This window comes from Daphnia carinata, chromosome 3, assembly GCF_022539665.2.
Source record: "Daphnia carinata strain CSIRO-1 chromosome 3, CSIRO_AGI_Dcar_HiC_V3, whole genome shotgun sequence".
Taxonomy (NCBI): Eukaryota; Metazoa; Arthropoda; class Branchiopoda; order Diplostraca; family Daphniidae; genus Daphnia; species Daphnia carinata.
Window position 1 is genome coordinate 9,258,067 of NC_081333.1, and position 11,456 is coordinate 9,269,522.

At 39.7% G+C, this 11,456-nt stretch overlaps 4 protein-coding genes across 5 annotated transcripts; 2 read left to right on the forward strand and 2 right to left on the reverse strand.

Annotated features, from left to right (window-relative positions):
- Positions 1-473: 473 nt before the first annotated feature.
- Positions 474-2,696, reverse strand: LOC130685530 (cysteine-rich protein 2-binding protein-like). Its single transcript, XM_057508841.2, has 6 exons — positions 2,483-2,696; positions 1,752-2,308; positions 1,305-1,688; positions 1,022-1,221; positions 751-932; positions 474-673 (listed from the first exon to the last, which is right to left on the reverse strand). Exons 1-6 carry the CDS (start codon positions 2,537-2,539, stop codon positions 500-502), a joined length of 1,554 nt encoding a protein of 517 aa, XP_057364824.1. The 5' UTR covers positions 2,540-2,696; the 3' UTR covers positions 474-499.
- Positions 2,697-3,147: 451 nt separating this feature from the next.
- Positions 3,148-5,193, reverse strand: LOC130685529 (nucleolar protein 58-like). The gene is made up of 6 exons (XM_057508840.2): positions 5,043-5,193; positions 4,909-4,985; positions 4,669-4,847; positions 4,411-4,604; positions 4,062-4,349; positions 3,148-4,004 (listed from the first exon to the last, which is right to left on the reverse strand). Exons 1-6 carry the CDS (start codon positions 5,085-5,087, stop codon positions 3,231-3,233), a joined length of 1,557 nt encoding a protein of 518 aa, XP_057364823.1. The 5' UTR covers positions 5,088-5,193; the 3' UTR covers positions 3,148-3,230.
- A 556-nt stretch (positions 5,194-5,749) lies between these two features.
- Positions 5,750-6,653, forward strand: LOC130685556 (golgin subfamily A member 6-like protein 22). Of its 2 annotated transcripts, XM_057508870.2 has the most exons (3): positions 5,750-6,123; positions 6,197-6,495; positions 6,563-6,653. In XM_057508870.2, exons 1-3 carry the CDS (start codon positions 5,882-5,884, stop codon positions 6,646-6,648), a joined length of 627 nt encoding a protein of 208 aa, XP_057364853.1. In that variant the 5' UTR covers positions 5,750-5,881; the 3' UTR covers positions 6,649-6,653. The 2 variants fall into 2 exon arrangements, with proteins under 2 accessions (XP_057364853.1, XP_059350297.1); XM_059494314.1 differs by having other exon boundaries at positions 6,197-6,653.
- A 1,138-nt stretch (positions 6,654-7,791) lies between these two features.
- LOC130685527 (uncharacterized) lies at positions 7,792-11,149 on the forward strand. The gene is made up of 7 exons (XM_057508835.2): positions 7,792-7,959; positions 8,446-8,712; positions 8,773-8,868; positions 8,923-9,144; positions 9,222-9,296; positions 9,355-9,534; positions 9,841-11,149. Exons 1-7 carry the CDS (start codon positions 7,957-7,959, stop codon positions 10,588-10,590), a joined length of 1,593 nt encoding a protein of 530 aa, XP_057364818.1. The 5' UTR covers positions 7,792-7,956; the 3' UTR covers positions 10,591-11,149.
- Positions 11,150-11,456: the final 307 nt, after the last annotated feature.

An 11,456-nucleotide genomic window follows, 5' to 3' on the forward strand; every position in this document is an offset into this window, starting at 1 on the left:
TGTATAATTTCTTTGATGTAAAAGAATTGCTGATTGTTTCCTTGTAGGCTTTACTTTTTCGCTCATCTACGAGCTGATTCAAAGTTGATTCTAAATTTCAATTAAACCGTTGAGTTAGGATTCCTTGGCCTTTTAGTGTCTAACAACACTCTTTGCCTTTCTCACAATAATTCATGTTGAGTCAGGCACTTGATCCTGGTTTTGAAATATTGTTATAGAGCATAATATGACTATTTTGTGAATACCTTTTCTTTTTACGCTTCGGGTTTCGCGAAGGCTTATTATTATGGTGTTTCCTACATGTAACAGCTTGTGGCGGCTATCACAACGTGGTTGAACCATTTCCTCACGCAACAATATGGACTCTACAGGTATGTAATGGCCATTTCTGTTATTAAGCTATCACGAATCAAATTAACTGCATGACGAACAGAAAAAAATTGCGTATACAAATTACATAGATTTTCACGTGCGACCTTCAAGGAAAGTTACGTAGCCTTTATCTTGTAAGTCTCATGAAAAAAGCGTGTTTACACTGAGTTGAATCAGCTGTGAAATATTTATCGTAGAAGTCCACAACAAATTCTTGAACTTTAAAACCAAATTTATGGTATAAATTCATGGCTGGATTAGTAGCGGAAACGTGTAGGGTAACATCTTTACCCATACAGCTCTGGAAAAAAAATATATAAAAATATCATATGTATATATTGTTAACGTTTGTTGCGCCGTGAAATTGTTTGCACTAACTTGAATCAAATGGTAGAGCATGAATTTGGCAATTCCTGCATTTCTCCATTCAGGATGTGTGAACAAGTAGGTTACGTAAGCTTCATTGTATGAGACATCAGGTACCATAAATGCAAATCCAATGATGACGTGGCCATAGAGTACTACGCAGCTGAAATCCGGGTATTCCAAGCATTCCGTTACTAGAAGATTAACATGAGAAATTGCAGTAGAATCAAACGTAAGAAAAAACGGACGCTTTTATGGTGATAAAAAAATTGCACTTTCTCACCATCGATTCCTGACCAGAAAAACTCCTTACAAATTGCATTGACTGCGGGAATGTGTTGAGGTTGTACATAACAATAATCGATCGGTTTCAAAACAGAGTTCCTTATCTCAGCGCTCGCACATTTACTACGAATTTCTTCAAGAAGCTTTAACTTCAAAGGGCGAGATTCGTAGTCTCTCCGTATGAAAGGCTTGAGAGTTCTACATTCCAGGTTTGGAGGACAACAATGAATCAGGATTTTTAAGTGCATGAACATAAGACATACTTAAAAAATGATTGTTACCTTCCCGTATAAGGACTAACAAACGATTGCGGAATCTGGTCTTCACTTGTGCCAAGGAGTCTCGTTCGGAAAGAAATATTAAGCCGTGTTTGCGATAAAGCAGCCGATAGGTTGTTTTTTTGGAATCGATCAAGGACGTTGGAAATGCCGACTATTTGGTTTGGCATTTCGCTATTGCTAGTTGGACACAGCCATTCTCTTCCCAAGAGTTTAGCCATAAGTCTATCGAAGTTGAATGGTTCCACACCGATAGATCGTCTAGTATTTCTCAGCGATAGCTTTCTGTATAACCGTCTAAGTTCAGGACTGAGAGTATTTTTTTCCGCCAATGGTCGAAGTTGGCGAAGAAGAGACATTTCTTCATACAAAGACATCTGCCTTAATCTATGTAAATTATAAAAATAAACTGTGAGGCAAAGGTGACAGAATATTGATAGAAATTTCTACTTTGATGGAGCTGCTGTTTCATTTGGCTCTTGTTTGATTTTTCTTCTTGGAATCTTTTTCACTTGTTCTGTACTATTATCACTTGACTTTGGTTGTTCAGGGTCGACAGGCTCTTCTTTAATGGGAAAAAGGCTATTAAGGCTGAAGCCAGTTCCATCACTTATGTTGATTGTTGTGTCAAAATTGTTTGTGTCAAGAGAAAACGATTTTGTCTCATCATCATTTTCAGTAAACAGATTTTCAGGTAGTACATCAGATGGTGTAAGATCTTCTCTTGTCCAATACTTATTCTGAATATCTGAAGCTGAAAATGAACTTAATGAATTTTCATTGGAATTGCTGTCATTTGTAACTGAAATAGGTGAATTTGATCGACTGTTTTCAACATTTATATCCTGGATTGCCTCTTCCACAATAACTTCTTGGAACACATCAAAGTTTGATCCATAAATGATATCTTCAGAACCAAATATTGAAGATGTGCTGCTTGCTTGAGGTTCTAATTTAATTTTCTTAACTGATCCATCAACCTTCAAAGTAACTGCTGATGGGTTTGCCTGCAAAGTAATAGTTAATCGGCTGAGAATAAGATTTATTACAAATGTTAAAATTTGCATTGACAAGTCTAGCAAAAAACGTAGGTATGTGCATTTCACAATTTGTCATGAGAGCTTCATTTAAGAAAGTTTTCATCACCAAACTGCATGTGGAATGTAAGTAACATTACTTACCGGAGGTCTGCCTCTGCCTCTTCCTCCCCTACTACCACGTTTCTTTCCTCGTGGCATTTTTATTGAAACTTGTTTACGTTTTTGATTTTCCAGTAGATTTGTTTAAATATTGGAAAATACCATCGCCGTCGACTTTACGATGGTTCAGGCATTTAATCACACCTATTGTTTCATACGAATAATTCTGCTTCTCAAAAAAATAGCACTTTCTTTTAAGAATTCCGTTTTGTGGTCATCGATACTCGTTGTAAAGCAGACGAATTAATCTTGGCGCCCAACAACATTGAATATAAAAGTTCAGTTAAGAATCTCGTTTGTCGATTTCTCTTGTTCAGCGGCGACAGATGCTGTCCATCTCCGGTATCAGCTGTTTTAATATTCAAAACATTTGAATAAAATTTTTTGTAATAAAAACACTCAGCATACGCTTCCATATTAATCGCGTTTGAGCATTGCATTGTACAACCTTTGCCGCGTGAAGTAGCTATCAGCGCATGTAGTTATTAACATATTATTGCGTCATAAGACAAACGGATAATTTCTCGATGTCCATTTTAATCAAGTCACATTGTAAGCGTGGAAAACTAAGCAGACATTTACTGCACTATGATGCATGCAATAATAGTAACAAATATCTGTCAGTCAAATCCCTCATACGAACTGCATAAATGTCGCGGATGTATTAAATCCAACAAAAACGTGCTTCTCACGATACAGAGAAATTAAAAAATTGATTACTTCAATTGCATCATTCGGCAGCCTTCTTCTTCTTCTTTTTCTTCTTCTCAACAGTTTCGGTAGGAGCTGCTGCTTCTACTTCAACAGGCTCAGGTGCCTCTTCCGCTGCTTCCTCAGACTTTGATTTCTTCTTTTTCTTGCTTTTCTTTTCCACAACTTCTTCAGCAGCTGAGACTGGAGTTTCTTCTGTAACCTCCATCTTAGCGCGTTTTGGAGTGGTGGCAGCTCCGGCTTCATCTACCTTGCGTTTAACCGGAAGCGTGGAGTCCGCACCAGCATCATATTGTCTAACCTCGCTCTTGTTCTGATACACGTCAAATTTACCACTCTGCCTTCCAGTGCCTGATATACGCGTTTGGCCTCCTTGTTCAAGAACCCTCATACGTGATTCAAGTTTGGCACGATGTTCCGTACCGAGGTCTGTGTTAACGTCATCACCCAATGCGTCGACACGGCACGCAAGGGCAGCTTTAGCCGCAAGCATACGTGAAACTTTACCCTTTAGCTTGGTGGACGACTGGCCTACAAGCTGCGCATGGTAAATAAGACCATACTTCGGCGTATCATGTTTAGTTTTAAGTGCCCGGAAAAGAGCTTTTTCAGCACCGAGAATCTGGACCGTTGAAGCTGGATGTTTGGCTAAGTTCATTAAGGATCCGGCATGAGAGATGAGGCGTGCGCCAACCAGTTCACCAACAAGAACCGTCAAATTTGGAGCGATGGCAAGCATTCTGCTTTTCAAATATTCATACAACTGACTGCGATATTCGGTAATTTCAATGACCTGTACGGATAAGATTAGTTAGAAAAATATAAGCTATTTAACAGAAGAGTAACGTACTTGTTCGCACAAGTGAGAAATATTTATAATATCTTCATCTGCAATTTCCGTTCCCATTGAAATTTCAGCAGCTTCCTTGATTTTTTCCTCGACGTCTTCTGGAAGAATTTCAGACAAATCGGTTGTTGCGGCATTCGTTCTCATTCCCATTGTTTGTACGGTTCGAACAAACGCCAAGTTGTCGGTAATAATTTTGCCCATTTCGGGAAAATGCCAACCATACCATTCTCGACAACGCATCACATAATTATTCAACTCTTTGTCCAAATCATCCAAGAGGGAAACAGCCTGCTCAAAGTAAGAATTAATAACACATTAAGAATGTGGTTAAAGACCACACTCATGGTACCTGAACAATCATAGTGTCAATTTTGTCAGGACTGAACTTCAGCTTGTATCGAGACAAGCTGTGGGCTAGACCTAAGGCCATAGCCATCATTTCTTGCTTGGGAAGTCCTCCCATGAGACTGTCTGCCTGGCTTCGAATGCATCGCATTAACTCTTGAATAGCAGAATTTGACAGGCAGTTAATCTGTAATTTTTCTGTAAAAAAAAAAAAACAAAGAATTTTTTATTAATTCTACATCAGTATATCAACTGTAATTACCTTTGATAGCTGAACCAAGTTTGGCATCAGCAACAGCTAAGGCTTCATGAGCCTCTTCAGCAAAGAGGGTCTTTAGCGTCTTGCGGAGAGTCTTGGAAAGCTTTCCTTCAATTGCAGCTGTTGTGGCTGACAATGCTTCTGTGGTGTCAGTGAACTTTTGGAAATGCTTCAACTTTACCCTTCAAATAGTAAAGACTATAAGCAAAGCATGGTTTACATAAAATCAGATTGGTTACTCACACTTTACTTGCTCCCTGAGGAGTCTGAAAATCTTGAAAAAGATTGTCGGTTTGCTGCAGTTTCTTTTCGTCCAACAACTATGAAACAAGATTATTAGGTAACTTCCGTGTACAAAGGTTAAATTAACGCTCTACCTTAAATACAGCGTAACCCGCAGGGGTCTCAAATAATACGAGCATTTTTGTATAAAACGTGTCTCTGGTGCTGCCTTATTGTACTCAACCAGACACACGTGGTCGGGTATTCGGAAATGCGGAAAAATGACTTTCATGCAGAAAGGATTCCACAGAACACAGCATTGCCGATTTGCCTTCAGATTTCTTTTGAGACGATATTACTAATCAGCAACCAGTAGTCCAAAATGCGCAAACAGGAAAATTTCCCATAGACGACCATAATTTTGGTTTCGACAGAAAATCTTACTTCAATATTATAAGCCATTTCGAAAATTTTTTATTCTACCACTACTTTGTGATTCCGTAGAAAGAGTTATCTAAAAGAACTTATCAAAAGAAATTTGACCTTGACTGTGAAAAAATTGTAAAAGATTCAGAGTAAAAAGCGGTACAAACCGGGTACGTACAGTACATGAAATCGGTATCGTTTTTCATTACCCGGATAAGTGTAAGGTCATTACTCACACCCGGGTAGGTGGTGGGTTTGGTTAAAAAAAAACGTAGAACCGTTACCCGCTGGATCCTATTCTTTAGATAACACTATCTACCCATGTGGCCCAAATACCTAGCAATTGGACACGGGGCTGAGCCCAATTCCACTTTTCCACATTTTCCACCCGAGAAATTGAGGAAGCAAAAAAGCCAAGGTAATGGTTTGACAACGTTGTAGCTTTTTAATGGAGTTTCTATAAAGGAGTTGTAGTAAACAATTTGTGTCAAAACTTTCACAAGGTTCATTTTTGTTGTTATCGTTCGTCTGCACGTAGACTTAAAGAATTGTAAACGAGCTGGTGAAAATGGACAACAACCGTTTTATATCTCGACTACACCCTCTTGCAGCGGCTCGTAAATCTATACACAACACTGTTCCGTCTGAAATGCATCGGTCAACCAATACCATTCGACGATGCGCAACCAAAATCACCTCAGACGAGCAACGTGCCAAAGCTCGTGAACATCAAAAGAGATGGAGAGAAAAACTCAAAACTGATGTAGCCAAAAGTGCCGAATATAGAGAGATGCAGCGAGAAAGGACCAGGTACTTATTCAGATACTCTGATTGAATTCAACTATGGTTCTGTATAACATGGGTTTTGTGTTGCCGCTTGTAGGATGTGGAAGGAGAAAATGAGAATCAATGAGGCAGAAAGATTTGGAGAGATCAGCAAGCGGCATCAGGAACAATGCAAAAAGTGGTGGGATAAGCTGACTCCAGAGCAGAGGAGGGAAAAGAGGAAGCAATATAATCTCAAGTGGCGACAGAATCAAAAGAAGGGGGATAGTGACTCTTCTGACAGTAAAGAGACAGATACATGGCAATCATATAAGTCGTACAATCAAGCCTTGTCAGAAAATGATTCAGGGCCTAAACCTGCAACTCCACTACCACCCCCTGATTATTATTCCAAAAGTAATGGACCAGTGTTCAATGTTGTGTCTGGCAGTGTAGTATATCCTTTCTCCTATTTTCCTTTCAGATGCCAGATACAAGATTCCGTTCAAAGAGGAACCGCTTCATAGAAACACTTGGATATTGCAAGCTTTTCCTTTCGGGGGTCGTTAAATTAAGAACTTAGAAAAGAATCTCTTCCCCCCTTCGTGAATGTTCGGAATAAAAAAAAAAAACTAAAAAAAAAATCTATGAAGAGCTATATTGTTTGTATTTGTAACTGTGAAAGAGCTGAGTATTGATCAGAGACGAAACGTCTTCGCCTCTGGTTTGTATAGTTGGGTTTTGTGCTCATGACATTTGTACCATTTGTTTGGGAAAATAAATCTTTAGTTTTAACTTGAAAAATACTACCTTAATAGTTAACAGAACAAAATTTCAATTGAAAAGTAAAGGAAAACGCCAAAATGTTTGTGAATTTGTTCTTATTTTCCAATATTAATTTTCGATAATAACAGGTTATCCCACCCCCCGGAAACCCTTTATTACGGACAAGTTGAAGATAATTCCAAAATTTTTTCAGCAGTTACCTCCTCATTAGAGCAGTGTTTCACACATATTTTGTTGTTCTGTTACATATTTCCGAGAAATTTGGTTAAAAACTTGTGAGAGTCCACAGAGCTACTAATTTCAATCACTTTTTCGTGTTTCGGTTTTACTTATATCCGGAAAGGAGTCTGCGAATTTTGTACCATCATGAGTTGATACTAGGCAGAGGTGTGCTAATCTCAGACAGGTACGCTTTTCTACTTTTCGCTGAATTTTCTCTTTTCTCGCAAAAGTTACGTGCACAGCCAAACATAAAATCAAGGCTATGGCTAATCGCTGAAGCATAATATGTGGATACCATTGAAACGTAAGGGAAACTTTAAATCAACTCCAGTCTTTTAATATAGGTAAACTGATGCAGCCACTAGATCCGGTGGCTGCATACAAAATTAGTAGCCTTACTTTGAAAATCCTTGTTGTGTTTGCCTGGTTTCAGTGCATACGTCTCAATAATGGCGGACGTTAAAAAAGTAATGAATCGATGCCGTGTAGGTCTCCAGACCGCAAATTTATCGTTGAACATGCAAACACTTTTAAAGTTGGAGCCACCATTTTTTTTATATAGAGCAAAAAAAAATGAAGCCGACAGAGTTGCCATTGGGAAAGAACTTGTTTGCCTAAATTTTCCTTGTTTGTGATTGGTGCAACTAAAAGGAGGAATGGGGAGAGAAAGAAGGTTGAAGCCCTTAATGCATGGAAAGGTTGTGCCTTGCGATATGACCTCGCCACTAGTCTTTTTTTCAGCAGTTGCTTTTGAAACTTCGAAGGTGTTGCAACGACTGGCACGCGACTAGTTGTACATATTCTGCACACTCTATACCTACACACCAGTGACTGAACCCAATATCTATCCGGTCATCTTGAATAAGTAGTATGGTAAGTGCATCGTACAGAGAGTGCCTTTCGAATTACACATATATTAGGGAATGTGTTTTTTGGGAAGCAAAGTAATGTTAGTTGCAGATAAATGGTTCTGTTCATTCTGTAACAATTTTTGCTTTTGCGATTGCACGCGACCATGTCGCCTGATCAATTCTCTAAGGGGTACAGTTCTACTAGTTGAATAGATCAAGTACATATGTAGTTCAGAATTTTTTTAGATCTAGAACTTCCATTCCAAACTTTTTTTCTCATTTTGCTACTCTAAAAGGGAGGATTGGTCAGCTAAATGTGACCTTGATTTATATTTTCGTGAGGGTGCGGGAGGGTGGGTAACATTTTTGGTCGCGCGTGTTCCCTCCACATTTTGCAGAAAAGTGCGGTGGTTCAAGGCCATGCTAACGCAACCCGAACTTTTCGCGACCACGTGGGTTGCTATGATATACCGACACAAAAGAAAACTTGATCTTTCCCTATCAACAGTCCGAAAAGATTGCAAGTCACAGTGGAGTCACCCGACACAATGACGTATCATCCAGTTCACCACCTTCAAATGCACCCGGACGACTGATATCAAATCGAGTTTTTGTTGGCAATATCCCGCCGAATCTTGTTGAACGTGATCTTATCATGCTGTTCCATCGGTTTGGTAAGATTCGCGACGTCAAAATCATACCAGAACACACACGCAACAAGTCTTATGGCTTTGTTACTTTCTTCAGCGAAGCCGACGCCAGACGAGCCATACAAGTATTATTTTCTAAATCTGAATTTTATACTACTATTTGTATTATTGATTCCGTATTTAAGGCTTCAGTGCAACATGATTGTGTAATGTGGGGAGACCGTAAACTTAACGTTGCTCCAGCAATTAAACGGGTCAACAGTAACAATCACGGTTCACCGGTAAACAATAAGTAAATGTCTCTTACAAACTAATTGATTAATTCGATTTTGCAGTCATCTAGTTCAAACGGCTTTTATCAGCCTTCTCGACTTGCCAATAATCCTTACTATGCCAATCCAGTGCCAGTGCCTGCAGCAAACACGATGTACACCAACACAGGAGTTGTGTCGCCTGTTGATGTACAACCTCAGATCGATCACGGACAAGTCGATTCCAGCAATAATGCGATGTATCAGTCAGCAATGATTTGCCGTTTGCCTCATCAATATGCCATGGTTTTCCTTTTTAATTTAATCGTTTTTCATAGCGGGAATTTTTGTAATAATTTGATTGTTTAACATTCATTCGTCAGACGCAGTGCCATCAGTATTCTTCGTCTTCCAGTGGCCACTATTTCGTCTCCCCTGGATTCCAGCCTTACGTCCAGGTAATGGTCTGAATTCTACGTACATTATCAATTGAGGTTAACCTATCTGAATATCCAGTCTGGGACTCCAATTCCAGCTGGTCACCAAGCAGCGCACTATGCCTCTTATGCGAGCATCACGGCTGTGCCGTTGACACCACCGTGCTCGTCAGCTTCTCGAGATAACAGCGTGGTCATGGACGGCCAATCAGACGTGTGCGCAGATAGCAGTGCCGGTGATGGCGGCAATAGCAGTCAGGTAGATCTGCCTTTGCGAGACGACATGCACACCCAATTTAGAATTCCTTACGATCATGCACCAGTCTACTACCTCAAAGTCTTCGTCGCCCCAGCACCACTTCGTTAAAAAAGTAATCTGCACCTTTCAAAATCACCAGTGGCTGACGCTTTTCATTTATTCTCAAGTATTTATTTCAATCTACGCAAAATTTTAAATCCCCATTTATGTCATACCCTGTAGTCCCTACTTTTGTTTTTAACCTGTTGCACCATTGCAATGTGAAGGTGACGAAAAGTTCGTAGTGATATTCACTGCTGTATACAGGGTGGTGGTGGAGGAGTAGAAAAGAACGCTGTTGAAGATTTGGGGAACGAGCCTAGTAATGAAGCTGGCCAGCTTCACCAAACTTCTCTCACCAATGATTCTCCTTATCCGCTTCACACTACCATCATGTGTTGTCCACATCATTCTTGTATGTTGAGCCCTATATCACCCATTCAGCATTTGCCAAACCAAGCCGTTGCAGCGGCTGGTCTTGCACGTTCTTGTCTGTCACTTCACGGTCATCCGACAGCCAATTGTCCTTACCCTCCAAATTCTCCGCTAATTTACAGTTCTCCAATTGTATACAATCCAGCACGCCGTTCTTCGTCCGCGCGCCTTCAGCGTTGGAATTCTCTTGACGCAAATTTGACAGGTCTTAGCCATCACCCACATCAGAATGGTTATTGGGGTAACGAAACAGCTTGGTCCCGCCCGTCGTTACTGGACGATTCGTACGGCTCAGAAGCAGGTCTTTATCAAGGACCTAGAGGATTCGAAAGGCCTCTAAGGCCCGCTTTTTCATGTCAGTCCCATCACGGAGGTATGTTTTCGCCCTTTTGTCGCTCGTTCGAGTACAATATTTGGGGCCAAGGCCATGCCCCCAACAGCGGAAGCCCAGACTACGCTGATCAGTCCGGCAGTCCTAATACGAGTGCCACCTCCCAGGTGGGCATGCCTGCCCAATCTCATTCCAATCTGGCCCTGAATGAAACAGGCACGGAACAGGTGCAACAACATCCGAAGAAGTAAATATTATTTTTTGTCGTATTATTTGATCATAATTCGAACCGATAAAGAGGATTAAGCAGATTTTTCTATTATTGAATACCTTTCAGTTAATCTATTATTTTTCCCTTCCACAATTGATTGTGCTTTACCTACTAACACAATCCATGCTAATGATTTTCGTTTTGTCTCCAAATACTCCGATCCAACCATTCTCATATGCAAGTAGTTTTCATTTTTGTCGTATCTATACCCTATGAGAAAGGAGGTGGTTTGGTAAAAGTGACAATTGAATCGATCCTCGTGCCTGTTTCTACTCCTTTTCTATTCGATTGGAATTCACGAATTTTTATGTTTTGAGTTTTTTTCTTTTTGCCGCCCCATATCTCCCTCTTGTCTTAATATTATGGTTAATGTGCTTTCCCACCAACTTCAAAATGCCATGTGCATTGCTTTATAAACCAGAAACTTTTGAAAGTGTTATTTGTAATCATATAGTCTAAAACGATTCACTTGGGAATAAATATTGCATGCCACTTGATCACGAATAATCTTGAGCTAAGTTGCGACCTATTTAAAAAATAAGCTGTACTAGTGTAAGCGTTGATTTAACCTGCCAAATAAATTCAATCTAATTATCGCCTACATTTCAAATTCAATAGTCGATGTGACCAAGTTTTAGCATCCCCTGGTTTTCTTGGTTAAGTAACAGGTATCTCCGTGTAAAACGAACTTTCAAAGCTATTTTTATTAATCATAACAAAAGATTTGCATTTATTACCGTGAGAAAAAGCAGATAATATAATATCGTGAAGACGAGCAATTTAAAAACGGTTATGTTTTTCTTCATGTCTCCATTAATATACGCAAGAAATATACAGAGGTTGACT

Excerpts from the sequence above, each read along its gene's own strand:
- LOC130685529 (XM_057508840.2), bottom strand. The coding sequence starts at position 5,087 with ATGCTCGTATTATTTGAGACCCCTGCGGGTTACGCTGTATTTAAG. Across the intron at positions 4,605-4,668 it reads ACTTGGTTCAGCTATCAAAG|AAAAATTACAGATTAACTGC; the intron begins GTAATTACAGTT and ends TTTTTTTTACAG. Across the intron at positions 4,005-4,061 it reads TTTCTCACTTGTGCGAACAA|GTCATTGAAATTACCGAATA; the intron begins GTACGTTACTCT and ends TTATCCGTACAG.
- LOC130685556 (XM_059494314.1), top strand. The coding sequence starts at position 5,882 with ATGGACAACAACCGTTTTATATCTCGACTACACCCTCTTGCAGCGGCT. Across the intron at positions 6,124-6,196 it reads ATGCAGCGAGAAAGGACCAG|GATGTGGAAGGAGAAAATGA; the intron begins GTACTTATTCAG and ends TGCCGCTTGTAG.
- LOC130685530 (XM_057508841.2), bottom strand. The coding sequence starts at position 2,539 with ATGCCACGAGGAAAGAAACGTGGTAGTAGGGGAGGAAGAGGCAGAGGC. Across the intron at positions 933-1,021 it reads TTTCTGGTCAGGAATCGATG|TAACGGAATGCTTGGAATAC; the intron begins GTGAGAAAGTGC and ends TTAATCTTCTAG. Across the intron at positions 674-750 it reads TGCTCTACCATTTGATTCAA|AGCTGTATGGGTAAAGATGT; the intron begins GTTAGTGCAAAC and ends TTTTTTTTCCAG.
- LOC130685527 (XM_057508835.2), top strand. Across the intron at positions 8,713-8,772 it reads ACGCCAGACGAGCCATACAA|GCTTCAGTGCAACATGATTG; the intron begins GTATTATTTTCT and ends TCCGTATTTAAG. Across the intron at positions 9,145-9,221 it reads TGCCTCATCAATATGCCATG|ACGCAGTGCCATCAGTATTC; the intron begins GTTTTCCTTTTT and ends TTCATTCGTCAG.